At 54.7% G+C, this 26,690-nt stretch overlaps 1 protein-coding gene across 1 annotated transcript; it reads right to left on the bottom strand.

The window, feature by feature from the left end:
• Positions 1-1,423: 1,423 nt before the first annotated feature.
• TMPRSS4 (transmembrane serine protease 4) lies at positions 1,424-21,238 on the bottom strand. The gene is made up of 13 exons (XM_067563005.1): positions 21,171-21,238; positions 12,632-12,665; positions 12,432-12,545; positions 11,165-11,317; positions 10,798-10,927; positions 8,693-8,794; positions 7,230-7,270; positions 6,234-6,393; positions 4,407-4,573; positions 3,804-3,899; positions 3,559-3,701; positions 2,897-3,046; positions 1,424-2,283 (listed from the first exon to the last, which is right to left on the bottom strand). Exons 1-13 carry the CDS (start codon positions 21,171-21,173, stop codon positions 2,272-2,274), a joined length of 1,305 nt encoding a protein of 434 aa, XP_067419106.1. The 5' UTR covers positions 21,174-21,238; the 3' UTR covers positions 1,424-2,271.
• Positions 21,239-26,690: the final 5,452 nt, after the last annotated feature.

The raw sequence follows: 26,690 nt of genomic DNA, 5'->3' as shown, positions 1-26,690 counted from the left end.
TTTCAGGCTGTGACAACCCTCCCAAAAGTGATGACGCCACCTCCCCATGCCATGCTATGGTTACCAGCAGCTTGCGACCCTCCCATAATAACCTCACGACCCCTTGGGGGGTCACATTCCCGCAGATTGAGAACCCCGGCTGTAGAATGATCCAGTTTGCTAGCTGAACATCACAAGGCATCTTCTTCATCGCTTGCGCACAATCAATCTTTCTTCATGAGACGAAGGGAATCAGCTCCATGGTTGTTCTTCACTGCAGCCTCTTTCCCATGGGAACCAGGGAATGAACACGAATGATCGATTCCCTTTTGGAGGAGGACTTGTCCCATCGGTGCTGCTATTTGTGCTTCACCAACACTGAAATCCTGTCCAGGGGCTGTATCTGTGTATCACAGCGGGACGGGGGCCGGCCCCAGCCCCTCGCTGCTAAAGCCGACAGTGTGTCACCCCGCCTAGCACCTGCAGGGACTTGGCCTGTTGAAATGGACTCAGGAGTGCGATTCGCAGGCCATGACGATAAAACGTTGCACTGCCATGACACCCTCTGCCCCCAGGGCTGCACGCACTGCACGGGCACGCGCTGATTCATCCGCTCAGCTCCCCAGAGAGGCGGGTATTGTCCCCTTTCAATAGATGGGGAACCTGAAGCACAGAGCAGTAACATGACTTGCCCACGCCCAAGGAGGGCGCCTGTGCCAGAGCAGGGAGTCGGACTCTCGGCTCCCACTGCAGGGTACTGGGGAGGACTCACTGCGGCCCCCTGTGATTGCTGGTTTCGCTTTGAAACTGCTCTAACGCCTGCCCATGCTAGCCAGGACCCAGTGCATCCGAGGCAGGAGGAGCGCTGCTGGCCCGTCTCCAGGCTGCCTCTGGGCTTGCACTCGTGCCCCCCAGCCCATTTGCTTCCTTCTCTTCTGAAATACAATGTGCCCTGTGTACTTCCTCTCTCCCGGCTTTCCCACGGGCTCAGCTGCTCCACCAGCCCCTGGCCCCAGCTTGCAGCCTTGCTCAGAAGCGTCCCCTTCAGCCTGTGCACCCTGGAGAGGGACTTGCTCCGCGTTCCTGCCTTGCCACTGGATGGAGAAGTGCTGAGTCCTGGCCCGAGAGCCTCAGCCCGGCATCATCGTTACCAATGGTTTGTGTTACATTTCAGGCTCAGGCGGCGGATTCCCCGCTTACTCCACCCACTCTTATGCTACGCTGGTCCCTGAGGGCGCACGTGAGGCGCGCTGGTGATCCCCATTGTGCTGAGGAGGTAAGTTGGCAGACAAAGTCAGGGGCAGAACCTGGGTTTGGAGGCAGGTGTTCCTGACGCCCAGGTCTGGGCTCAGCTCACTGGTGCATGCTGGTCTCCTGTGCAAGGTGGGAGGTTATTTGGGGACCTGGCCTGGTTACGGGGTCAGCATAAGGCCTGGCGTCGCCGAAGGCGGATATTGCACTAAATAGAAATGCTCGTTCCCGTGACCATCGCATCATAGCAAACAGCTGTCGGCATCCACAGCCCAGCACAGCACCTGGGCTGTAAACAGAAACTCAACCACCATGTGTACACGACATCCTGTGATTATTGCAAATACTAAAAGAAGGTTGACGGGGGGCACCGCCGCCTGCTTTCCCCAGCGGAGTCCTGGGCCTTGAGTTCAGAATGTGGAGATTTAAGGAGGCATCAGAAAACCTCCATATTCTGTGCGCTGCAGCAGGTGCTTTCTGCCCACGAGGCTGGAGATTGGCCTAAGCCCCCAGTGTTGCTGGATAGCCCCGAGCCTGGCGCTGTCAGGATCAGAGGCTGGGATCCAGCCCACCTCTGCAAAGAACGGAGTGAAAGTCATTGCTTAAAAAGAGCAGCGCTGCCTCGACTGAGAACAGGCGACAGGCAAATGTGCTGCTTCTTCCACTAACGGTGTGGCCGCGTGTCACGGGGCTGAGCAAACAGCAGCGTGGATCCAAGCAAACCTTCCTGGCCCGGGGCTGGGGCTGGAGAGAGCAATAAAATTGCATCGTCTCCAGGAATGTGCTCTGAGTTAGGCATATTTCTTGGATGTGAGGGTGGCCTCTGCTTGTAGCTGCCTTTGAGTCACCCCAGGGTCCTGAGCCACTTCTGTATCATGGCATGCTGGGCCTCCAGAAAGGGAACCCAGGGAGCACCAGGTCCCAGCGGCAGTGGATGGAAGTTAGTTTCTCAGCACTTCTCAGAAGCAAGGCACCACGTGTTTAACAGGATGGGAAACGGAGACACAGGGCCCGGGATGGGAGGCTGCTGCTGCAGGAGTCTCAGAGCTCAGACTGGAAGGTGAGACACACGAAATTAAAACCGGCACCATAAAACAGCAGGACTAAACATTGAACCAGATTCTAACCTCAGATGTACATTCAGTGCCGAAGGAAACCAAAATACACCCAGGCTTGAGGGTGGAACAGGCCCCCTAATATCCCTGGCACACCTCCTCTCACTCACCCCTTCAGTCCCCTCCAGCCCCATTAGCTGCTGTCGGGTGCAATTCCCCACAGTCTGGGTCCCTCCTGGGCAGGTGCCTTTAGGGGCTACAGCCTGGACAACAAAGCTCTGCTAGAATCAAGCCTTCCTGACGACCCTGTTCATCTCCCCCTGCACTGTCCTCGCCAGGGAACTTTGTCTAGCTGAAGTCTCCTCTGCCGGGGAGAAGCAGAAGTGAGCATCACCTCCATTCAGCGGAGTTCAGTCGTCCAGCTAGCTATGTAATGGGCCTGCCCTCAGCCATGCCAAGGGCATCGCCAGGAGTTGGACTGGCCTCTGGCACGCACAGCCTAGGGGGAGGCACAAGCTGCCGTCCCTCTGTCCCGTGCCAGGCCTGGAGCAGGAGAGAATCCCCGTGGGTTTACTTGGGCAGTGTGGGGTTTCAGTGACAGGGACACTGACCCTCTGGACGGTGTAGATCCAGTTGAGATAGGCCTGCACTTTGGTGTAGATGCCGGGAGTGCTTGGTCTGCCACAGCCATGGCCCCAGCTGACGAGTCCAACCACCTGCCAGTGCCCTGGATTGTACATCAAGGGGCCACCGCTGTCTCCCTGGGAGGAGGACACAAGCAGGCGTTACAGGGGACCCAGGCTGTTCCCAGCCCCCGCGTGTCAGTGGCTATGTGGGCAGCAGCGCTAGATATAAAGTTGAGAACTGGTTCCCGTCCATAGCCAGGGCAGTGCCACCTTCCCACAACTGCCAAGAGCCCCAAAGGGACCCGTGCTGTGGGGAGCCCAATGTGAAATGCCTTAAAGGGGCCTGGTTTTCAGAGGGCGTGTGCCTAGTGTTCTCTGAAAACCAGCCGCATGCCAGATCTGGCCCAGCATGCCTTCTGCCCCACAGCACCCAGGGGCTGTGGCCCGGTCCCACAGGCTGGAAAGGCCCCTGGAGGCTCCTGCAAATAGAGGGATGTAATTCAGTAGGAGGTTAGTAAAGAATAAGGGCTCCATCCTGACCAGCCGTAGTCCATTGGCTGCAGCGGGGCTGCGGGAGCCAGCATGCAGGATTTACCCCCTCACTTCCACCGGAGGAGCTTGTTTTCCAAGGTGAGACAGGTGCTCACCTGGCAGGTGTCGACACCCCCTTCCATGAGGCCTGCACATAATATCTTATCGGAGATCTCCCCCTGGTAGGCCTCCATAGCATTGCAGGTGCTGCTGTCAATCAGTTTGATCTCAGCCTGCTGCAGGGACTTGGACAAGGTACCTCGATAAAAGATACACAAATGAGAATGGCCGCGCTGAGAGCCAGGCTTAAAGAGAGCAGTTTTCAGCCCTGTGTGGGACAGAAATAAACTTATGAACTCACCATCCTGCTTTGTGTAGCCCCAGCCTGTCACCCACAATGGAGTCTCAGGGGGCAGCTCCTCATCAAAAAAAGGCAGACAGATGGGCTTAACTGTGCCTGGAGGGGAGAGAATCAGGAGAGAGGGTCTTAATGCTAGGTGTGTGGAGACATTCATCTGGTGCCCATGCCCTAGGGATGGATCATCTGAAACTCATGCCAGTATTATCCTGTGGGGCTCTACATGTCTGCTCTCTGGGCCTAACGCAGCGTGCACCACGCAGAGGTGAGTTCTGGCAGGCCAGGCCATCTCTCACACACATACAAGTGCACTCCCGGGCTAAGCCAGGCACGGCCACTGCAGGGCGCTGTGTCACACACACTGATTTACTAATGGCACCATTGGCATAATGGTGTTTTGTGCAGTGGATCAGTCTCCTTCATGTGTCCTAACCGCCTTTGACTTGCACCTGACCCTGGGCATGCGCTCGCCACTTTGCCAAAGCCGGGGATCTGGCTCTATAGCGCATTGAGACAAATACACAGACAATGGATGCCAGGGTATGTATTTGGGATGCTATTTCAAAGAAGGTTTCTGACAGTGGTTTAGAGAGTAGATGCTCTCACCTGAAATATTTAAGGGAGACGACAGCTTTACCAGGGCGATGTCATTATCTTTGGGAAACATATAATTAACATCAATGATGAAGATCTTTTCCACAGCGAGAGTGTTGACGTTGGAGAGGATTTCGGTTCCTGCTTTCACTCGCCAGTTCTGAGTGGCCAGGTTCTGCCTGTGCACAAATACAGCCAATGGTTAGTTGCCCTTTTCCTTCCCTGACTTGTCTTTAACGGTAGGCGCTCATGTGAGATGCATAGATGTCAAATATACCTTGAATATATAGTTGTAATAAGAACTATAACTCCCTCTCGGTCCCTTCACTCAGGAAGCAATCACCCTTCACGCCCTGAAGACAAGCTCTGTGGGGCTTGAAAGCGTGTCTCTCACCAACAGAAGTTGGTCAATGAAATAAATTCCCTCCCCGGCTTGCATCTCTGATACCCTGGGACCCACATGGCTGCCACAGCACAGCATATCGGATTTTAGTAATCTTCACCTATTCCAGATGTTAGTTCTAAAGGCACTAAAGACAATGGAAGAGCAACACACACAACTCAAAGCATGAGCCACGTTGACTAAAGAGCCTCAAATAAATGGAGGCTGAAATCCAGATTCCTCAAGTTCCGCTGCTTAGCAAACTCTTCCAGTGATAGTTACTAACTCTTAGACAGGAACCTTTCAGGGGCTGCACGGGGATAGAATTCCCACCTCACTGTCTGGCCACAGGGAATTAAGTGGCAGACTTTGGAGATGGGTGGGGAGGAAGAAGAGGGGAATCAAGTAAACTGCTAACAGAATAAGTTGCTGAGAGCCCCTGAAAACAAATTGTTGCGTAGGTCAAACTGTGTGATACTCCAAGAAATCCAAAAAACTAGCTTTCAGCTACAATCTGAGGCTGTACATTTTTTTGCTTTATGGATCAAAGGCACTGTCATTCTCTAGTCTATATAGATAATTTGTCTTGTTCCTTGGAAATAATGGCTCTTGTAAGCCTTGAAGGATGTGAAATGAAAGGCATTAGATATAATCAAAGAATATACAGACTAGGTCCACTGAGATTAGAGGCACTATAAGAATTTTATATGTTTTCCTTCTAAACTATTGTTGCACTATAGAAGTGACCTGAATTGTAAGCCACGAGAAGCAAAGAGCACACTGAAAGATGTAAGCACCTCACCAGAGCATCATTTTGAAATATTAAAAGAAATTGCTTAAAGAAGGGGGAATTCCAGTTACTGGCAGGGGTTAAAGATGGAGTTGCATTTCACACTTGCGCTGCACTGGTGTACATGACAGCACAAAGAGCAGGGAAAGGGTGAAGCAGCCCCTAGTGTGTATATAGCCAGCCAGCCAGCCGGTAGAGCTTGTGAAAAGTTCTTATCAAAACTGTTCTTGATGTGAAATGGCTTTTTCACTAACTGGACGTTTTTGTGAGAACATGTCTCCTTTTGTGGAGATTTTGGGGAGCTTTCAGAAAAAAAATCCCAAACTGGTTTTTTTTTTTTTCATGTTTTTGAGAATCAAAAACCAGAAACCATTTGGTTTGTTCAACTTTTTAATGAGCCCTCCCCCTCTCCCCCAAATATAAAAAAAAAAATCACAATTTTTTTTTAAAGAACCTTCCCCCCGTCGCCCTCCCATTTTCCTCAAAATTTTCCATGGGCTGTAAAATTCCCTTTCCAGCCAGCTCTGTCACCCAGCTCCTGAAAATCAGGCCCCTGGTATTTATATATTTAATTTATATTTTATGGTCTTGGCTTGTGTCCCACCACCTTGGAGAAATGCAAATCCTCCGCGCACAGTTCCCAGTGGGACTGCAGTAACTGACTCACTGGAAGCAATGTGCTGCTGTGAGAATCCAGCTCGGGTCAATGATGCTGCCCCCACAGTGGTGCTGCGATTTGTGCTGGAGGCTGACCTGCCATGGCCAGGTGCTGATCCTGGCCTGTCCCCCACCAAGCACACGTGGAGCCCTCGCACTTTCGCCGCAGGCTGCATCCAAGGCGTGTCACGAGAGAACAAATATACATCTTAGGTCAGCACATGGGAGAGTGACACCTTCCCACCCCCCAAGGACACAGCCAGGAATGCATCTTTTAGGAGCAAAATACATGTTCCAGACCTGTCTATGGAGATTGCATTCCTATGAGCCAAACACATCTGGTAAAGAACACATGTGCGTTGCCTTTCCATTGGTACCGCTGGGGTCACACATATATCCCAGAGTCTGTAGCTTTCTTTGTTTCTCTAGTGACTTGCTTATTGCTCAGTTTATTTATTCCCTTCCCTGTCAAACTATAAACTTCAGTTGGTTGGTCTAGCGTAATTAATGAGGAAATTCACCAGCACTAGCTAACCCCGCGTAAGCAGGGGGTTAAGCCTTTTTAAGTGCATCTACATTAGTTTTTGCACTAGTTTAATTGGATAGATTTTAAATCATTACTGGTAAACCAACATTTCTAGTGCAGACAAGGACTAAACTGATGGCAGCTTTAAGTCGTAACTGAGCTGGGCTGGATCTGAATCAGCACCCGGAAGGTGGCAGGTACCATAACCACAACGATCCCCAGAGTCATTGACACACACCTGATGACAATAAGAAAGGCACAGACCAGCTACACTGCGCTTCCTTCTGCTACTCCGTAATGCCCAGCTCTGGCAGCATTAGCATGTCTGGTCACCTTAAACTCCGTGAGCCAAACCCTGCGCTCCCGAGTGTGTTTCCAAGGAGGAGTTTGGCCCAGGTAAAGATTGAGTAAGAATGGGGCCAGGCTTTGTCAGACCCTCTGCTGCTCTAGATTTAGTATTAATAATGTCGTCATACTTACTGGAACAGGTGAGCGACACTACGGCCCCAGAGAGGCACTGCCTGGAACAGGAAAACATCATGTTAGATGCTGCGTTGCTCTGCCCGGGGGCTGGCCGGCCGGTACATGCATTGGTTAGTACACTGTAATATTCAAAGCAGCCCTTCGGCCTGGGGATTGAAACCCACCCCCACAACGTGAGAGTCCCACTCACCTTACGCGCTTGAGGAGCCTCCTCAAAACAGGGACTGCTCAGTGGAGAACGTGGCACCACTGGCTGTTCTGGGTGCCTGATTTGCCATGCCCATGTCTATGCCGAGTTTACGAAGCCCCTATGGACTGCAGCAGCAGCAGTTTAACTTGCACCTTGCTACAAACTCTGCAGCGACCACCACAGAGACACTAAACGTCGCAGGGGCCGGGCTGACAGTTAGAGGGTCAACAGCTGTCTCAGGCCCTGGGCGTTCACCGCTGTACAGCCTGAGGCTGCTGCAGAACTAAGCAGTGGCCGCCTGTGTACTAAGACCTGCCTGGCTGTGTCCAGGCCTGCCCTGGGGAGGGGAGGAGCGGCAGGGGTCAGAGCCTCCACACCAGGCTGTCCCAAGCTAGTGGCTCACGCTGTCCCCTGGTCGGAAAGGTGCAGCTGTGCTCCTAAGGGTGCCCTCACGAGGGTGTGTCATCGGGCAGCCAGGCCCAGCTGCCAGAAGCACCTCCTGGGGCATTTGCCGTCCGCAAGGCCCGGCTCAGTTCACAGCAACCCTGTCCCCTCGGAATAGCGTGGGTGGGGCTGTGCTGCGCTGAGCTAACCCAGGTTCAGCGACACCCCCCAGCGTAGTGGTGGCCAGACACCAGAGTTACTGGCCCATCGCTGGCCGGTCAGCGCAGACCAGGCAGATCGTGTGAGCAGGTCACGATTAAACCTTGTTCCCAGCAAGGTAACATCGCTGGGGCCCGCTCCTAGGTCAGAGTCACTAACAAAGCACTGGCTGGTGGGGAACTGGTCATCCAGGAAATGTGGGTGCTGTCATGGGAACCATCAGCAATGTGTGCCAGCCAGCTGTGTCGAATCACAAGGGCGCCATCTGATCAACCGCTAGGACCTCATAGAGAAAAGTGTGGGCTGAGCACAGGGCTGGGTGCCAGGAATGCACCCTGGGCTTTGTTTCTGACACTCATTCCCTCTGTGGCCTTAGACAAATTACTGTCCCTTTCTGTGCCTCAGTTTCCCAGCTGTGACCTGGGGAGAGTGGCACAGAGCTGCCTCCCAAGCTGAGGAGATCACTAATATCACCAGCAAAGTGCCGTGAGCAAGGAAAAGCCGTCTAAGCACTGAGTATAGGGAACATTGCTTCTCTGCTCTCAGCCACAGGGGATCAGCCCAGGATCACCCCCCAGTGATCTCAGCAGCCGTTCTCCGTGAGATGCACTGGAACAGCCAAGTTACCCTATTCTGCAGACGATCTACTGGTTGCTTTCCCACTCACCTGCCGGAGTCCTGCCCTCGGAGGACCCTGTTGTTCAATGTGACCTCTCTGAAGGGCAGGCCCTGCATGTTGGCAATGTGCACAGCGCTGAACGTGGGGATGCTGGAAAATACAGACAGTGCATGAGCAAAGTGGCCTCAGCCCAGCCACACAGCCGGGGCCAGGGGAGCCCGTGGTGGCCTGCGGCTGCCTCCCTCCAGCCCGAACAGCCTGCTGCTGGGACTGCGATGGAGCATTGCCTGGTGGGACGTGACATTTCCCTGTTCAAGTTTGGGGGGCCACTGCAGTCTGCCCCACTTCATACGGGCTCATGGCTCCTGGCAAAGTGCCAGTGTTGCCCTCAGTCAGTCAAAGCTGGGGATCCTGGCCTGGTGGGTTTGTGGGAGGACAGGAGCGTGCAGACTGAGCCCACTAGTGTCCCTGCAAGGAGAATGTGGCCCTGCCTGGTCAGTGGGACTGGCTGAGTCTTGGGCAGCTGCTCAGGAAGGCGAATGCTCGGGGAGAAAGCTGTGGCCGTTGCAGTGGGTACAATGGGACATGAGCGGCTCCTGCTGAACCCCTCTCAGCTCAAATCACCTTGGGAGGAGGAGAAGAGAGCAGACAGGGCAGCGACGTCTCCGCGCAGCTTCACTTCAGGGCACTTACTCTGGATTTACAACATGAGCAACAGAAGAAAGGACCAGAAAAAAGCAGAGGTAGAAGGAGAGAAAGAAGGAAGAATGAGGTTAAAAAAAAAAAAATAGGGCTGGAAAGAGCAGAATAACCCGCATGGCTACAGAGGAAGGGAGGCCCCAGGCTCGCTGCTTGCCCCAAACAAACCCCAGAATCCTGGTGCGTCACTTGTCAAGTGCCAACTCAGCAGGCCCCTGGCTTGCGGCAGCGCAAGGCTGCTATCGGCCAGCACGGCAATCTCTCACGCTGCCAGCTCCCAGGCCCTAGCGCAGTGCGGAAGATGCTGGAGCTGGGGGTTGTGAGGAGGCAGCTTGGCTGAGGAACAGAGGGGAGCCTTGCTAGTTAAAATAAGCCTTGCAGGTGGGTGCCCATCTTGCAGGTCCCTGCTGCGAACGCATCCCACAAGGAGGCCTGTGGGAGCCTTTGGAGACGTGCTTCAATCTTTTGCTTTCACTTCCAGTTGTGTCGTGAATTGAGAGCGTTCTCATGTTTCATGCCCAGGGGGAGTCCCAGAGGGTGTACTAATTTGTAGGGCTCCTCTGCTGATGGCAAGCAGGGACCAACATCCAGAACCACTGAATGGCAGCTTGGGGCCTGCCTGAAATAACTGCGTGGGGGTCAGAGCACTTGTAAATACAAGCACAGCCCAGAACAGCTGTTCTGGGACCTCACCCCTTTAAGGCTGGGCATGCTGGAGGAGGGAGGAGAACCCTGTGGTCATGTGACTGATCATGTGCACAAGGCAGGCTATAAAAGGCAGAGCCTGGGCTCAGGTAAGGAAAGAAAAAAGGCATGGGAGTGGGAAGGTGCTGGGGGGCCGGCTACAGAGCTGGGCGGCAGGGCAATGCAGCACGATGCGATGCCTGGTGGAGGTGGCTAGGGAGATGCAGGGATGCACTGATACAGGGGTAGCTGTGTAACCCCAGGGAAGTGCTGGAAGGGCCTTGGGGAGCCAGCTAGGCAGGGCTAGTGTGCGGCTGTTGAAGATAACAATGGGAAGACCAGCAGGGGAGAGCTGGAGGTGGTGGTGCCGTGTGTGGGAGACTTCATGGACTCAGGCCAGTGCCACGCCCAGGCCTGGAGGGCAGGGCCAGCCTCTCCCATGGAGTTTGCCTAGTTCCTCGTGGCCGGCTGTCTGTCCCAAAGCCAGGCACAGCCCTCGTTAGCTCAGTAGGAAGGAGTGAGTGGGCCAGGGAGGCTCTTACGCCCAGAGGGGCCCGCGGCAGGGCGGGGCAGTGAGGGGAAGCTGTGCCTGCTCTGTGCAGAAAGATCTCTGGGCCCCTGGGCCAGACCTGGAGGTGCTATGTGGAGCATTAGTAGCAATTTCAAACCTCTCCCACAAAATGCTTTTCTTAAAGGGGCAGGGCGCTCACAACCCAGGAGAGAGAGAAGAGGATGAGCAGAGGCGGGGCAGTGGGAGGGAAGGCAGGTACCTGGTGTAGCCCATTTGCTTGCAGGCTGCTTTTGCCAGGGCCATGTCAAAGTTATCGTGACATGCCCAGAACCAGGTTCCAGTCTCTTTATCTAGCACCTGCAAGGTGGATCTGTCTTTGGAAATGCGAGCTAGGGAGAAAAACACACACCGTCAGCTTCGCTGCAGGCTCCCGCCCGAGAGGGCTGCAGTTTGGCACATTCACAGGGTCTGGCCCATGTTCATCCCTGCTGTGGCCATGTGCCCCTGCTCACAGGGATTGCGAAATGGTGCAAACGGGTCTGAATGCTGCTCTCAGCCCCCTGACCTGCCCCCGCCCCCTTGCACAGCAGGGCATTGCTGGAACATTTTGAATATCCACCACTCACCTTCCACGGGTGGGCCATCTGCAACCTTCTGCACACAGCTGTCTTCGTCCTCGCCCCAGGAGCAATCGATCTGCCCGTTGCACTGTTGCTGCAGGGGGATGAACTTGAATGTTTTACTGCAGAAGAAGTAGTAGCGTTCCAGAGCCAACTTGACTAACGGGGAAAAAGGGACAGAGGCAAACTTAGTCTGTGGTGTTTGGCTCATGCCCACTGGCAGCTTTGGGGCTGGGACTAAATCTTTGCTGCAAATGGCTTCTCCTGAGAGCAGCTGCCCTGCAGGCCTGTGTGTGCTGGGGAAGCCTTCCAGACATGCCCTCCCAGTGCAGATTCAGGTCTGGGTTAAGCCGTGCGCTGAGCCATTCAAGCTGTGTAGGGAGACTGGACACGCACCCCAGAGCTTTAGGGCAGGTGCATACTGGGAGTACGGGATCCTACATGCATGCTGCCTCACTGATGCAGGCAGAGAGCATGTCTCTGCATCATCCCATAGAGGTGCCCCTGCACACCCAGCTACCTCCGCTGGCCAGCACAGGGGGCAAGCACAGCCCCCTGGCATTCCCATTCCTCGGGGGGCGGCAGCAGGGTGTGAGCTGTGTACTTGGTGCCAGTTGTGCTGTCATACACAGGGTTGTGTTCTCAGCATATGCACAGGGAAGCTTGTAATGGAACATGACTTTATTTCAGAACAATAACACACAAGAACCCAAAACCAGGCTGCTCCCTAGAGCAATGGGGTACACTCACCCCCTGTGTTTTGTCTGTTTCCAGCCTGGCAGACTAACTCCTCCTGCAGGAGTTGCTCCAGAGCCTGCAAGCAGGAGCAGGGAACCCCCACTCCTAAAGCAATAGCTTGCAATTCCAGCTCAGTCCTCAATATACCGCCCACAGGGAGGTGAAGGCTCCTTGCAATTTGCCCCCCAAAGTCTGCATCAAAACAGGGGTCAGACACAACCTGGCCACAGGAGGCACTAGGATGAGATCCCTGAGGATAGACCCGCCCCTCTCCCCCAAAACCCTGGATCCCAGCACCCCGAAGCTTTGTGATGGGGCTGGGATCTGGATCTGGATTTTGCATCGTGCCTGGTTTCTCCCCAAATCGTGCTGGGATCAGCAGGCGCAGGGGCCTGTTTCTGCAGGGAAAAGGCTATCGCCTCAGGCGCTATCACTGCTGCGCCTACCGAGGCGTGCTCTGGCCATGGTGGCTGGGGCCCTGGGGGAGCCTAGGGCAGCGTGGCTGCCGTGCCAGCCCACTCAGCAGGGACCTTACTTAGGAAGGCAATGACGATGATGGCGGCGATGCTCAGGCCGGTGGCGATGAGCGGGATGCCGAGTCGCTTGAAGGTCTGCGTCGCAGTCGGGCGTTTGTGTGCCGGCGGCGGACCTGCAACACACAGAGCAGGTCATGGGCCTTTTGGCTAGTACAGTTAGAACTCTTAAAAGCCAGGCCTGGGATCCGCCGGTCATTACCTCTCTTGTTCAGAGGCTGCTCCGTGTCCGTGTCCTGCAGACGGAAGGGAACAGCTGTCAGTGAACTGAATGCACGCATTAAAAGTGCAGCTGGGGCTGGGAAGGGAGTCTGCGCACGGGGTGCAGGGTGGCTTGCCTGCATACCAGAGACCTTCGGGCTAGGGTCTGAGCTAAAGCCCACGGAAGTCAAGGGTGGTCTTTCACCAGCACCTCGCCCTTGGGCTCCACATGGGATGACCCTGGTGCTTCCTGTGAAAGGCTAATACCCTGATTCTGCTTTTGCCCAGGCAACCAAGTATCCCCTAGAAACCTACGTTGGCATCAGACACTTCTCTCCTAGGCCAGGAGCCATGCAGCCTGCTCTAGTAGTTGCTCAAAGAGTAGACGGCTCCCTTGCCTGCCGTGCTGTGCCCCTGCAGTTCCCAGGCCTCTCCAGGAGACACAACAGACCCTTTTGTTACGGAGGTTGATACAACTAGGCGGGTGCTGAAGCACTGGAATGGGTTACCTAGGGAGGTGGTGGAATCTCCATCCTTAGAGGTTTTGAAGCTGAGGTTTGACAAAGCCCTGGCTGGGATGGTTTAGCTGAGGTTAGTCCTGCTCTGAGCAGGGGGTGGGACTAGATACCTCCTGAGCTCCCTTCCAACCCTAATCAGTGATTCTATAATTCTGCTCAACTCCTGAGATACTGCGGAGCCTGGCACTTTAGAAATACCCTAGGGTTGAGATGAGCGAGGCTCTGATAGAGAGTTTGCATGACTGATTATTTCCAGCTCTGAGTGGCTGGTCTCGGGGGTTGTAAATGGGCCGTGTAAACTTTTCCCAAGTGGGGAGAAATGCCTGCATGTCCCCATTTCACTTGTATGGTGCCAGAACAGTTGCCCTCCTCACTGTGATGTAACTCGCCCATCCTTGCATGTGTAGATATACCTACCTAACTGTAATTTCCACTTCATGCATCTGACAAAGTGGGTTTCTGTCCGCGAAACTTATGCCCAAATAAATGTGTTAGTCTTTAAGGTGCCACAGGACGTTCACTGTTTTGCTAAAAACAGACTAACACGGCTACCAGCTGGGAGGGGTTGCAAACACTTTGGGGGACAGGATTAGAATTCACAACAACTTGACGAATTGGAGAATTTGGCTGACATCAACAAGTTGAAATTCGATAAAGACAAGTGCAAAGTACTTCACTAAGAAAAAGGAAAGGAAACGTCAAATGGACAACTACAAAATGGGGGATAACTGGCTAGGTGGTAGCATTGCGGAAAAGGGTCTGGTGGGTGACTGATTGCATGAGTCAACAACACGATGCAGCTGTGTAAAAGGCTGATATCATTTTGGGGGTATTAACAGGAGCGTCATATGTAAGACATTGTCTCACGCTGCTCGGCACTGGGGAGGTCTCAGATGGAGTACGGTGTCCAGTTCTGGGCACCATGCTTTGGGAAAGGTTTGAACAAATGGGAGAAAGCCCCGAGGAGAACAACAAAAATGATAAAGAGTTTAGAAAATCTCACCTATGAGAAAAAGCTGAATACGTTTAGTCTTAAGGAAAGAAGAGAGAGGGGGGATCTGGGAACAGTCTTGAACTACATAGAAGGCTGTTTTAAGGAGGTTGGTGATCAATTGTTCTCCACATCTGCTGAAGGCAGGACAAGAAGTAAAGGGCTCAATCTACAGCAAGGTCAGATATTAGGACAAACTGCCCAACTGTAAGAGTGGTTACGCTTTGGAACAGGCTTCCAAGGGAGGTTTTTAAGAACAGATTTGAAGAGATGCTTTTCAGGGAAGGTCTAGGTTTATTTGGTCCTGCCGCAGTGCAGTGGTTCCTTCCAGCCCTGCATTTCTGTGATTCTGGGTGCGAAGATGCTTTGTTGGATCAGGCCTGACACCTCCGCCTGTGCGGTTTTTTTTCATAGTTATTTGAAACAAACTGAAAACAAAGGAAAAAATAGCCCCATTGAAACTCTGTGTATCATTTTACAAAGAACAAAGGCTACAATTGTCTGGGGAACTTGTTACTAAAGTCCAGGTGGAGTTTCTGAGCTGGCAGTGCCAAGGAACAGCTTGCATCATCTCAGCTCCACTGAACTGTATCGAGAAGTTGTGCAGAGTTGAAAGTCTGACCACGGAGCAGAGGGGCTGCCCGCCCCGGCTCTGCTCAAGGGGACGTGGGGATCTCGGCTAGGGATTAACTACTGCCGGGCCTCAGCCAGATGATTGACAGTACCAAAGGTTTTTAGTTCAACCCATTTTAAAAATAGGGGTTAGGAATCCAGCACTAGACTGAGTTCGGATTTGAAAGCACGCCTAGTGCACGGGAGTTGGATTCAAGGCTTTGCTCTAGGCTGGCTGGAAGTGCCCTCTCTTGTCTGCCTGAGCCCCCCTGCCTGGCACCTCCAGGGTCATCTTTTGAACATGTTCAAGGGCATGCCGGAAGCACTGGTTGGTAGCGAGGGGAGGCCCTTTTCAGGAGACTTGGGCATTGATGTGTGGACGATTCTGCCCCTGGAAAGTGCTTTGCTAAGCCTTGCCTTTCCGCGCAGCCTGGTGCAGTGTGGAAATAGACTATGTGCTGAGCTTTGCAAAATCCAGAGAGAGGCAAATCCCCCAGCCCCCAGCTCAGGAATACAGCAGCTCAGGAGTACAGCAGGCCGCACGGCAGCCAGGAGCAGGTGGCTTTTATTTCCAGCGTATCTGTCTTGCATTGCCACCCAGGTCCAATGTGTTGGCTTGGGCTGCCTTGTACCCTCGCTCTGTGTATGTCTGCGTGGTCCCCACGGAGCAGGGTGCGGGGGGAGGAAGCCACCTCCAGCCTGTGGGGACAAGCAGTGGGAAGAGGAGCAGGGACAGCTCTTGCAGCTGCTAGGAGACGTGTCAACAAAGCCCTTTGCGGCAGCCAGTCTCAGGTGCAGGTGATAAGTGAGACACGGAGCCCCGCCAGATAAGCGGAGCCTGTTAGGAAGGAGACGTCTGATAAACACATCATCCAGGCGGTCTTAGGAGCAGCAGAGCGTCTCTGGTTGACGTATTGGTGCTGAACAGGGAGTAAGGGCAGTGTGGCTGGACTTTCAGGTGCACACGGTACCGTTAAGCCGTCTCTGTTTCACATGGATGCCTTCGCTGTGCTGCTGAGCGCTGCCCCCGACCCTGGCTGCTTTCACTTTTAAAGGGCGCGCCTGGCCTATGGAAATCAGCACATTTCCATGTCACTTTAGGGCCCCTGCCAGCCCCGAGCGAGACCATTCCCCTGCGCGGCAATGGCAGGTAAGCGTCAGGACTCTCTTGCAGGGACTGTGCCCAGGGTGAGCAGGGAGAAGGGAGGTCAAGTTCTAAGGCAAGATGGCCCACCGAGGAGACAGATGCACTAGGGCTTGAGATTCCCACGCTGGGAGCAGAGATGGGAGCTGCTCGGGTGGCAGGGTTTGTGCCATTGCAGACTGCTCAGCTGCTTGCTAGTTTTAGCCCTTTGCAGTGTTGTCAGCCCCAAGCATTTAACAATCCTGAGTTGGGCCCCCCAAAATCCTGAGATCTAGACAGTAATGTTGCCATTTGCCCCCCTTGCCTCCTGCTTTCTGACCCTTTGGACTCGCTCACATTTTCTCCACAACCAGACGGGCTAGAAATTGACTTCTTTTAAAAGAGAGAGCTGAGATTCTCGGGTGGTCGCGGGATTCCTGGAGCTGGGCTTGAAGAAAAGCACCAAAAATTGTGGTGATTGTGCTGAAACCAAGAGACCTAACAGCACTGTGGCCCAGCCCAGAGAGTGGGTGAACAGCAGGGCCATGGGAGCACCCTGCTGGTCCATGTGTCCTAGCAGAGTCCCTGGCCTGTGCGCTCAGCCGCTCCTTACACAGACAGGCAACACGCCCCCAGGAAGGGACTGGGACTCGTCAACTCAGAGAACTGACAGTTCAATGCTCACTTTTTGGCTATTGGCTTGTGACTCTCGGGCTGATCCCCCTCCTTCCCCCAGCCCAGCATCCGCGTCCCGTGCTGCTATTTACATGCATGCAAAGGGAGAATGAAACAGCCATGAAATCCCACCAGCTCAGAGCCCCCCGCACACTGACGCCAGAGGGAGCGTTTTCACACCTGCCCTGCACGGCACTGCCCAAGTGCAAATGACAACACAAGCTGTGGGGCTGCGTTGCCTTTCTGAATGGCGCAGGGTCCGATTCTGCAGTGCCTGGCCCCCGGTCACTTATCCCGGAGCAAAGTGGGTGCAAGCTGCTTCCGTTTTGACCTGGTTGCCGTTTCCACCCATTTTGCCTGGGCATCGGGGGGAGGCGGGGTGTGTCAGGCCCACACAATGCTACGTCCATGGGCTCCCCCTGCGTCGCCCAATGTTCACGTACCGGGACCGGTTTTCCTCTTTATGAAACACCTTGCTCAGGCTGCCATGTCTCTCGCTCAGCCAGCCACTGGGTCTAACCTCGCCCAACCCCTGTTTTCCTTGGTCACTCATAGATGCTGCTTCTCAGCCCTGGCTTTAGAGGCACTCCCTGAGGGCGAGAAAAGCCGCTCACAGCTGTCCGAGTGCCATGGCGAGGAGCCGATGGGACAGCCACGGCTCCTGTCTGCCTGTCACCCCAGCACAGGGCTGGGACCTTTGGGAGCAGAACATTGCGGTGTTCAGTATCTGGGTGCCCCTCCACCCCCGCTCCACTGTGTCATGAGTGTTGGGATTGGGGGCTGTTTCCAACCCCCTCTAGCCCTTCCCCTTCTCTGTTCCCTGCCTGGAGCTCAGAGGTGCTGCTCAGGGCTGGCTCTTGGTTTTGAGGAACACTGTACAGGGCAGAGAGTGAGGCCTCAGACAGGCCTTGCCTGGCCTGCATTGCAACCTGAAGTCAGGGACAGAGGCAGGATTCGAATCCAGGATCTGCTGATGCCCTGCCCTCTGCTCATCCTTCCATGCTGCTCTGGAATATTCCAGCCAGCGTTTATTCTAATGATTGTAAGCCCTTTGGAAACCCGTGAGTGCTGTGTCCGTAATTCCCGTTAGCGTGGAGCTGGAATGGAGCTTTTACAGCGATGGACTGAGCTCTCGGGCCGTGTTTTGTAATACCTTCCTTGTGGTTCTAAATCTCTGTCGTGGCCAGTGGGATGGGCTTAATCAGAACAAACTTGTCCCTGAAGGTCAGTGATGCAGGGAGATATATTCACGGTGTGGGTTATTCCGTCCCCCAGGGTAGTTTAGTCAGGATCTGTGTCCTCAACGCCCGTTCAGCAGAGTCCGGCATGGCCGCAGGCTGTGGGGTAATGCACACCGGGCCAGCCGCTTGCCAGGGAGAAGATCCAGGCGTCTGGTGTGAAAAGCAGAATCTGTCTGGGGAGTAGGCATGGGGGAGGCAAGAGAGCAGGGCTGAGGTGGAGAGGCGTGTCTTTGGGCTAGGCGGCCAGTTTAGCTTTCTGCCTTTTCCTCTGCCCATCCATGACTTGATTTGCTCCCGGCAGCTGCGCGCTAATGTGTGTGGGGTCTGTATAAATGCCAGAGTGTCTTGCAACAGCCCAGCCTGCTCACCCATAAAATACCACCTGGGTCCTCAGGTGATCGTGCAGGGCTTTGAACAAACGTATGGCCAGTGCTTCCCGACTCTGACCCTTTTGGGTCAGCGTCTCTCCAGTGGCCTCTGAATTCCAGCACCGTCTAACACGTGGAGCTTGTTTTGTCAGCTAGAGGGCACAGGCCACCATGCTGTGCCATGCCGTGCCATGCCAACGGTGGGGAAGTGGCGGGCTAGGCTTGACCGAGGTCATTGAGGATATTCCCCCTCTGCAATAATCACTGGCAACTGCCCACTCTAAATAAATGCTTAAGGCTAAATTCTCACAATGCCCCCCTGGTGCTTGTGGGGATTCTGCTGAACTTCTGTCCTTCTCTTTCTCCCACCAGTCAGCTTTCAGGCAGTGGAGTTTCCTGCTCATTGGAGCCTAGGTCAGGTCTCTATTTGGCCTTTCAAAGGCCTTTTCGACCAGCTAAACTCTGTCCCTCCCTTGGGTCACTGAAAACAGTTCAACCCTGGTGAAATTTACAGGCGGTGCTGAATGAAAACTTGCCTAGAGACTAGACTCCAGAGTGTCTAGAGACCTTGCTAGAGAAAGAACCTGAAGGGGGTTCCAGGGAGGATGGAGCTAGGCTGTTTTCAGTGGTGGCAGATGACAGAACAGGGAGCAATGGTCTCAAGTTGCAGTGGGGGAGGTCTAGGTTGGATTTAGGTAAAACTTTTTCCCTAGGCGGACGGTGAAGCACTGGAATGGGTTCCCTAGGGAGCTGGTGGAATCTCCATCCTTAGAGGTTTTTAAGGCCTGGCTTGACAAAGCCCTGGCTGGGATGATTTAGTTGGGGTTGGTCCTGCTTTGAGCATGGGTTGAACTAGATACCTCCTGAGCTCCCTGCCAACCTTCATCTTCTAGGAGTCTATGAATGAAGTGGCCAGTTGAATGACACCCTATACGTGCCAGTACTTCTTGAGCAGAGTGGATAATGTCTGAGCTATACATGGTCTTCGTGTTTCCTGGGGTGTATGGAATCTCCTCATATCAAAAGAAATTCATTGCTTTAAATCTGGTCTCTGGAGGCAGCCAGTCAGCATGTGCGCAGCATATCTCTGACATCAAGCATAGCTCATTGTAATTATAGCTGCACTGGTTAAATTCAGAGCAGGGCAGCAACTGTGCCAACCTGTTTATGTAAAGCAAACACATAGTTTCATTGGAAAACTGGTAGCTACTACGACTAATTAAAATTGCCGTGCCGTCTTCTCTGACAGAACGTTAACGAAGCTTCTGGTGTTGTGGTGCCCCAAACTGTGCCCTGACAAACACAAATCAGCCAGCGTTCGGCTCCGAGGTGAGCATTTGAATGCCGGGTATTTGGGTGGGTTCACTCAAGCATAGGTTTGCTACACCCTGCTTCTGTAAGGCATCAGTTACAGGTGTCATTCTGAACTTCCTGATTACTCTGGTTGTGTGTCACAGACGACATGGGAGTGATGGTGCATATTTGTGCGCTGAGTCGTTACATTTACTGCTTTTTACTTTTAAGAGAGGAAGGAAATCTTCCCATGCGGCATCAACTTTTACGGACGCATTAATTAGTGGGTAAATGGCGTGCGCTCTGGACGTGAGCGAGGAACTGCTGGGTTCTATTCACTGACCTCAGGCAAATCACTCCACCTCTGTCTAGGTAGCCCATCTGTAAAACAGGGATGATGTTCATTTACTTCACTCTCTCACAGGGAAGTTGTTGGACAGATGTGTCAATGTCTAGAGAGTGTTCTTTCAGTGATGGGCATTAGTAAATGGATAATTATACTACGGCCCACTGTGTCAAAGCCTAGGTCATCTGCATGAAACGGCTCCCGTTCCTTCATTAAAGAAGGCTGCTATTTAATTAATGTGCACTGGACTCTGTGTAGACTTTGCAAAGGAAAGTTTCTAGCACCTTCTAAAAACAGACGTCAGATCTCTGGGACATAGAAATGGGACAGCGTATAGGGTCGCCTCCTCCACGTCCACCGTGGAATCCTGACTTACAGTCACGCTCTGCTCCCCTTTCATCGTATTGACGTTGACAGGCGCACGTACTGCTCAGTGTAAGGAAGGGGTGCAGAATGGGGCCCTCGATGAGTATGGTGAGGGGCTTTGTTCCCACGGAAATCAGTGGGCAGTCTCCTGTTCTAAGCCTCGTCTGCACACGAGCTTTTGGGAAACTATCCGGCTGCTCACAGTGCCAGAGTTTTCCACCTGCACTGGGCAATGCGGCGATGGAACCACCCGTGTGCACTGCCTGCGCTCTGACTACAGCTGCAAAGTCCTTGTGGTGCACACAGCCGTCGTGTTAGTGCGCATTGCACAACCCCTCCACTGCGCCTTTCCGTCAGACGTGCGGGGCAGACCAGCTCAAGGGGCATTGGCTGAGGAACGTGGGGGAGGTTGGCAAGATTCTTGCCCATGCTTTGCCAGGCTGTCGCAGAGACTCAGAAAATAACAGTTCGAAGAACACACATATTTTGAGCTCAGGAAGAGCCATGGAAGCCAAAGAGCGAACTGCTGAGGGGCAGCTAGTTCCAGCGATGTATTTGTGCTGGGGAGAGGTAGAAGAGAAGCCACGCAGAAGCTGGGGAGCTGTGGGCTCTGGGAAGTAGCGTGTTAGAATATATTTAGCAAACAAGAAAGACAGCCCAGAAGAAGAGAGGGAGGCAGAAGGGCGGGATGCATTCCCTGGCAGAGATGCTGAGGGATATTCAGAGCCCAGGAAGAACAGGTCCTTTAAAAGGGGGAAAGGGAGCGTCCTGGTTTTTTCTCTGACCCACAGGGATAATCAGTCTACCTAGTTCAAACACTGAGCGGCTCTCTATCGGACTGAGCCTGAAACATCTGCAGGAGAGCAGTGAAATGGCAGTGCTCAGGGAGGTGAGCTTCTCCCAGCCCTGGGGAAAGGACAGTGGGATCTGCCTAGGGGCCCTCAAAGATGAAAGGAACAGCTATGCCACACAGCCATGTTGGCACGCAGCGTGGCCGGGGAACTTACCATGTCCGCCCAACTGGGAGAGCTTCCTTCAGCCTGTGGAAAGAGTCAGTTTCCCAGCTCCAAGGGATACATGAAATGCAGCCTGTGCCCTCCTTTTGCCAGGTGCCCAAAGCCTGCCTGGAGCCCGTGTCCCCACAGTCGCAGATGCTTGCAGACGTCCTCCCTTGCCTGAGCAGAGCAGCCCCGGCTCTTTGTTGTGTTATCCCAGCACTGGCTGCTGGGCAGCGGGAGTGCTATTTAAAACCCACAACAGGAGTTGTCAAACAGGAATTATGATTGGGATTGTAATTTGACACCCATCTATCAGCATCAACATCACCTGCATAATCTTCTCTGCATCTCCCCTGCAGTGACTCACCTGCAGTTAGTGTCAAGATTAGCTTATCAAGGGTGCATTGATGGAGCAAGGCTTTTCTTCAGGATCCCTCTCCCTGTGATAACAGGACCCGACTGCAGCCCTCCTGCTCTGTCTGTCTGTCCTCCCGCATTGCACCACCCTGTTTTTGAATCAGAAGTGTTGTTGGGTGGAGTGGAGGGGGAACACAGAAAACGTTACACGTAAGGTCACCAGACGGTTATGCCCTTGCTTTTAAGGTCACCAGCTCTTTATGTTTCTAGACGGCTCACCCAGCTCATTCCAATGAGTCAGTGAGCACAGGCTGCTCATCTCACCAGCTCTTCAGGCACATTCCTTTCTTTGGCTGCAGCTGGGACAGGTTCTTTGTCACTTCCTGGCCTGCGCTGGCGTGGTGCGTTGTTGTTGACTCTTTGAGAGCTGCCATGTTGCACCCCAGAAGCGGCTCCGTTTCAGTGGTGGGTGCCGTGATCCATACAGTTATCCCTTGCTTACCCTGTGTGTGTGAAGCACTCTCAGCACCTCAGATTTGAAGGGGCTAAGCACTGTGACTGTAATGAAAAGCATTTGAAAGATTGCCAGGGTGTTACCATCTCCACTGGCAGCTCTCACTGCTGACCTGGGGTACTTCATCCCAGGGGCTTTCTGGACAAGGTGCTCTGCTCCACAGGCTGTCACTGCTCCGCTGCTCCAATGGCTTTGTTGCTGGTCAGCGTGTCACGTCCACTGGCGATGGCTGGTCATGAGGAGCCGGGCAGAAACACTGGGTAGGAAATGGCCCAGGCGCCTGGCACGCACACGGTAAAGCCGAGCGAGCTGGGCTGGGACAGTGAGGGCCAGGCACCCACGAATCGAAGAGCCGCCGTTGGCAGCCAGGCCAGCCGGTTCTTGGATTGAGGCTGGGGCTGGGTGTCTGCAGCGCCGTTGTCCCCCAGTTACAAGCTGGGTGGGGACTTGGCCTGGCATTTCGTTGTGCCAAGCCCCGTTCCTCGTGGGTGCATCGGGCTGAAGCGGGAAGGCAGAGCGGAAAAGCAAGGCCCTGACCTTCGCAGAGCTGCTGGAAACCCGGCTGATTGTTCTGGCTGCATCTTGTCTGCTTTTATCGGGCCAGCCACGCTGGCCGCTCCGGGTGCGAATGGAATGGCTCGGTCCTCACACCCGGCACCTCGCACAGCCCCACCTGCCTGCATCTCAGCCTCCATTCCCCGGCTGAGGATCTGGAGGAACTCTACCGAAGCCACTGAGCGCCGCTGATTTCCAAGGGGTCGCTGCAGAGATAACCCGGGGTAGCTGAGACACGGGACTGCCCCTTGGACCAAGCCCACCCTGCCTGCAGGACAACCCTGTGGGACATGCAAGCTCCCCTCCTCCTTCAGATCAGATCACGTCTCCTAATCTGCGTCTCCCTTCACCAACCCTCCCTGTCATCACATGTCAGAGTTTCAAATCCCCAAAGCCAAGCAGCCAGTCGATGGCTAAGAGTGAGCTTAGGGCCCATCCTTCTCTGCCATGACTCTCTTCCCCCGCCCCGGTCCCCAGCCTGGGTCTGTTGTCATGCTGTGCGGTGTGAGACCACGAGCTCCCCAGGGCAGAGATGTGCCAGTGGCCTGTGAAGGGACGTTCGATGGGGCGGTTCTCGGTTATTGCAGAGAATTCTTTCTTGGGGGTCTGGCTGGTGAGTCTTGCCCACATGCTCAGACACCTTTTCAGAGCTGCCTCCCTAGAACCAGGAGCCTTTCTGAGAACGGAAGCAGGGGCTGGAAATCCTGTGGTCTGGAGGAAATGGTTGTGCCTGCCGCCCACCCTGCAACCAAAGACTCAGAACAGCACGCAGCAGATTTCTCGTTCTCAGCCAGAGACGAAGAACGTCTCCCTCGGGGGGGGGGGGGGGGTCACCTGGGGTGCACATGGGGAAGTTTGAGTCATAAGTTGCTCTTGGTGCCCTTGTGTCACCCTTGTCTCAGGCCGAGATAGACGTTACACCTGCGGGTTTCATGTCTCCATCCTCCCAGTGATTCTCCCCAGCCATGTGTGAAGCATCCGTCCTCTCTGGAGAGGCGGGTCTCCGTGCGCTGTGTATGAATCCCACTCTGTTGGGGGAAGAGCTACTCAGCCCGTCACGTGAAGTATTGTGTAACAGGAAATCTCTGAGAGCCGGTCCTCAGCCGGGCACCAGCTCACTAGCTGGCCTCAGGCGGGGTCCCTGTCTGCGGTGTCTACGTGTGTGTGGAACTGTGCTGGCAGCAGATTTGCACTAGGAGTTATTGTGGGCGGCACGTCTCTGGCCTGTGCTATCCGGGGGGTCAGACTAGATGGTCACAATGGTCCCTTCTGGCTGTGGAATCCAGGAATCTCGGTCCTTGCCTTTCCTCTTCCTGCCAATCGGCAGTAATACCCGTCCTACAAGGGTGGGTGGGGGAGGCTGTGACGTTGGCACAGTGCCTCAATACCCTGGGGTGGGAGGTGTCAGGAGGCAGCCAGAGCACCCACCCGCTTTCTGTGAGCCTCGCTGGTCCAGGAGCACTAGCACTAGCGCTAGCTTGGGCTCGCTGACCGCATCAGACTCCACAGCCTGTTTCCTTTTCTCTGCTGGGACCCTCCAAAGCACAAGTGTGTTAAATGGATTTGAATTCCAGCATGCACGCCGGCTCTGCGTTGCCCCGCACCCTGTGCAAACGCTGCTGTTCTGAACCGGTGATGTGACAGCACGAGGCTGCCGTGTAAGCGGTGGCTCGGGGTGCAAGGCCTGAGGACCAGGGGACAAGGTCCTGAGTAGCTGAGTGATGGGCATGTGCCAAAGAGAAGGCAGCTAACGGTGCAGACTTGTAGCGCGTGGTGTCCTGCGAGCTGGACTAAGACAGTGGGAGTCTCGGCAGCTGGAAGGCTCCATGAGATGGGTGCAATGCAGAAGCCTTTGGAAAGGGAGGGGATAGTTGCAATGGGCAGGACCCCCAGGCAGGGCGCCTGGAGACCAGTGCCTGCTACTCCAGCCTCTAGAATGGACTGGTGCTACCTAGGCCACAGAGAGGGTGCATGGTAGCAGGTTGGTGGGGGGCTTGTTCACTCCACCCCCACACCAAGTCACCCCCAGCGCCTCCTGGTGCAGGCACCGCCATCCCTGTCCCGCTCCCTCCCAGGAGAGCCGCGCTGCACTGCTCAGTACATCTCCCAGGGCTGGGCTGTGGGTACTGAAGCTGAGCTAACACGGGGAGAACACAAAGGAGCCTGAGTACACAATGTGTGTTGTGTAATACTGACCAGGATGGCAACACGCCCTCCATTCAGGGAGCACGCTCTCCCGGCCAGCCAGCCAGGCCTGGATTCTCCTTCCTACAGGACTGGAGGCTCGTTTTCTAAAATGCCAGTGACTGGTTCACAGTAGCTGTCAGGGCCGGAAGGGACCATGATGATTATCCGGCAAAGCACGAGCCAGGGCCCTCGCCCGGGTTTTCCTGCCTGAAGCCCAGGGCTGGTGGCTGAGCTGGACTGGCCGGGTGCCCGCATGCATTTGAAGTACAAAACAGAGGGAGGCGAGGTGGGAGGGGAAACCTTCAATCACCCCAAAAGGACAAAGTGTGAAAACAGACCCACCACTGGAACCGCGCTCGCAAGGCAGTCTGGGCTCGACGGGAACTGGCTCATTAACTGAAGGCAAGAAGGGGCAGCGCCATGCCCCAGCATGGGCCCCAGCTCCAGACCGGCGCCTTTGGGAAGAGCTGCCTCGCTGCATTGGGACGCTTGCTGGCGATGCGACTGGATTCAGTAACGGGGGCACCGTTCGCACGGACCGGCAGGTGTGAGCTGACACGGCAGAGCTGCTCGCGCCTGGTGCCCTAGGGAGAGCGCTCGGCTTTGCTCTCACTCCGTATTTCCTTATAGAACTTGTGCCTTCAGAAGCAAATCCCGCCTCCCCCCCCGCCAAGCTTCAGTGGCTGGGTTTGCTGCCGCGGAAGGTATTACACAGGGTCAGGAACCTGCCTCTATCCTCCCCCCACCCCTTTCCGCCAGCCATGCTGTTCCCTCAGCCGGGTGCACCTGAGCTGAGGCCCCTTTGCCCAGGGTCTGGGGCTCCTGGCCCCTGCACTGGAAGCACATCTGTTCTGCTGCCGGGAGGGGGGCAGAGGGCCAGGATTTGCCCCAAGTATCTTTTGTTTACATCTGCTTAATCCAGGCCACAGGCACCAGACTGGGACGTAGGAGACCTGGGTTCTCTTTCTAGAGCTGCCACTGTGACCACGCGCACCATGGCTCTGTCTGTGCCTCAGTTTCCTCTGTGTGACTTGGGGATAATGACCCTTACCCCGCTGTGCGATGTGCTGGGAGATCTCTGCAGAGAGGCACTAGGCATTTGCACATCACACAGTAATGCAGCTGGGGCTGCGTAGCTGCATGGTGTTCATGTTCACATGCAGCTGCAGGGTTTTCATAAGCGTCATTTGCACTGCCAGGGCCTGCCCGGGAGGTGCTGCTGTGCACCGTGCGGCTGCCTGGAGGCCTTGCTGAGCCAGTCCCGCCGGGGCAGATGGTTTTACATTGCCCACCGTGGAGCATTCTAGTGACCAGCCCTGGGAATGCAGTGTATTGTTCCCGCGCTGTGCTCAGCGCTGGCCGTGCTGCCGGCGCTCAAGTGGAACGGAAGTAAGCCCAGTGCAGCTGTGATACCGCGGCCCTGGGGATTCCAGGAACAGCTTGTTCCTCTTTCTAGCTAAAACAGAAACTTCCATGGAGCTGCTGGGCTGGCACCAGGCCTGGGCTGGAAAGTGCAGCGGCACCGCTAATCCCGTGTCCCCGGAAACGGTCCCTCTTGCTTCGGGAAACATGGAGTGTGTCAGTGCCAGGGGGAGGCTGACGTGGTGTGAATAACAGGCAGGATTTCAGGGGGAATAAACCCCTCCCCCACTGGTCTTCTGTCGGGGAGCAGCTTCCCCTTGCATGGTCCAGGCTGGTTGGTCTGGGAGCTGGACAGAGAAGGATTCACAAGCTCCTGTTTTGTCCAGTGGCATCATTAAAGAAGAACCCCGTTTCCATTCAGCACGGCAGAGTCCTGTCTGCTCTCTGCTGTGAGGTGCAATCTCTTGCTAGGGTCTGAGCAGTGGCTGGGTGCCGGGTTGTGACTCGAGGCGTAGTCACTGCCAGCGGAAGCTTTGCTTGGGGTCAGGGCCTGG

The sequence above is a fragment of the Emydura macquarii genome, unplaced genomic scaffold (assembly GCF_026122565.2).
Source record: "Emydura macquarii macquarii isolate MOO-44397 ecotype Brisbane River unplaced genomic scaffold, CSIRO-AGI_Emac_v2 contig_312, whole genome shotgun sequence".
Classification (NCBI taxonomy): domain Eukaryota; kingdom Metazoa; phylum Chordata; order Testudines; family Chelidae; genus Emydura; species Emydura macquarii.
The sequence above is the reverse complement of the archived record's forward strand: the minus strand, read 5'-3'. Positions and strand labels throughout refer to the sequence as shown.

Excerpts from the sequence above, each read along its gene's own strand:
- TMPRSS4 (XM_067563005.1), bottom strand. Across the intron at positions 11,318-12,431 it reads CATCGTCATTGCCTTCCTAA|TCAAGTTGGCTCTGGAACGC; the intron begins GTAAGGTCCCTG and ends TTTCCCCGTTAG. Across the intron at positions 7,271-8,692 it reads CGAGGGCAGGACTCCGGCAG|GCAGTGCCTCTCTGGGGCCG; the intron begins GTGAGTGGGAAA and ends TTCCTGTTCCAG.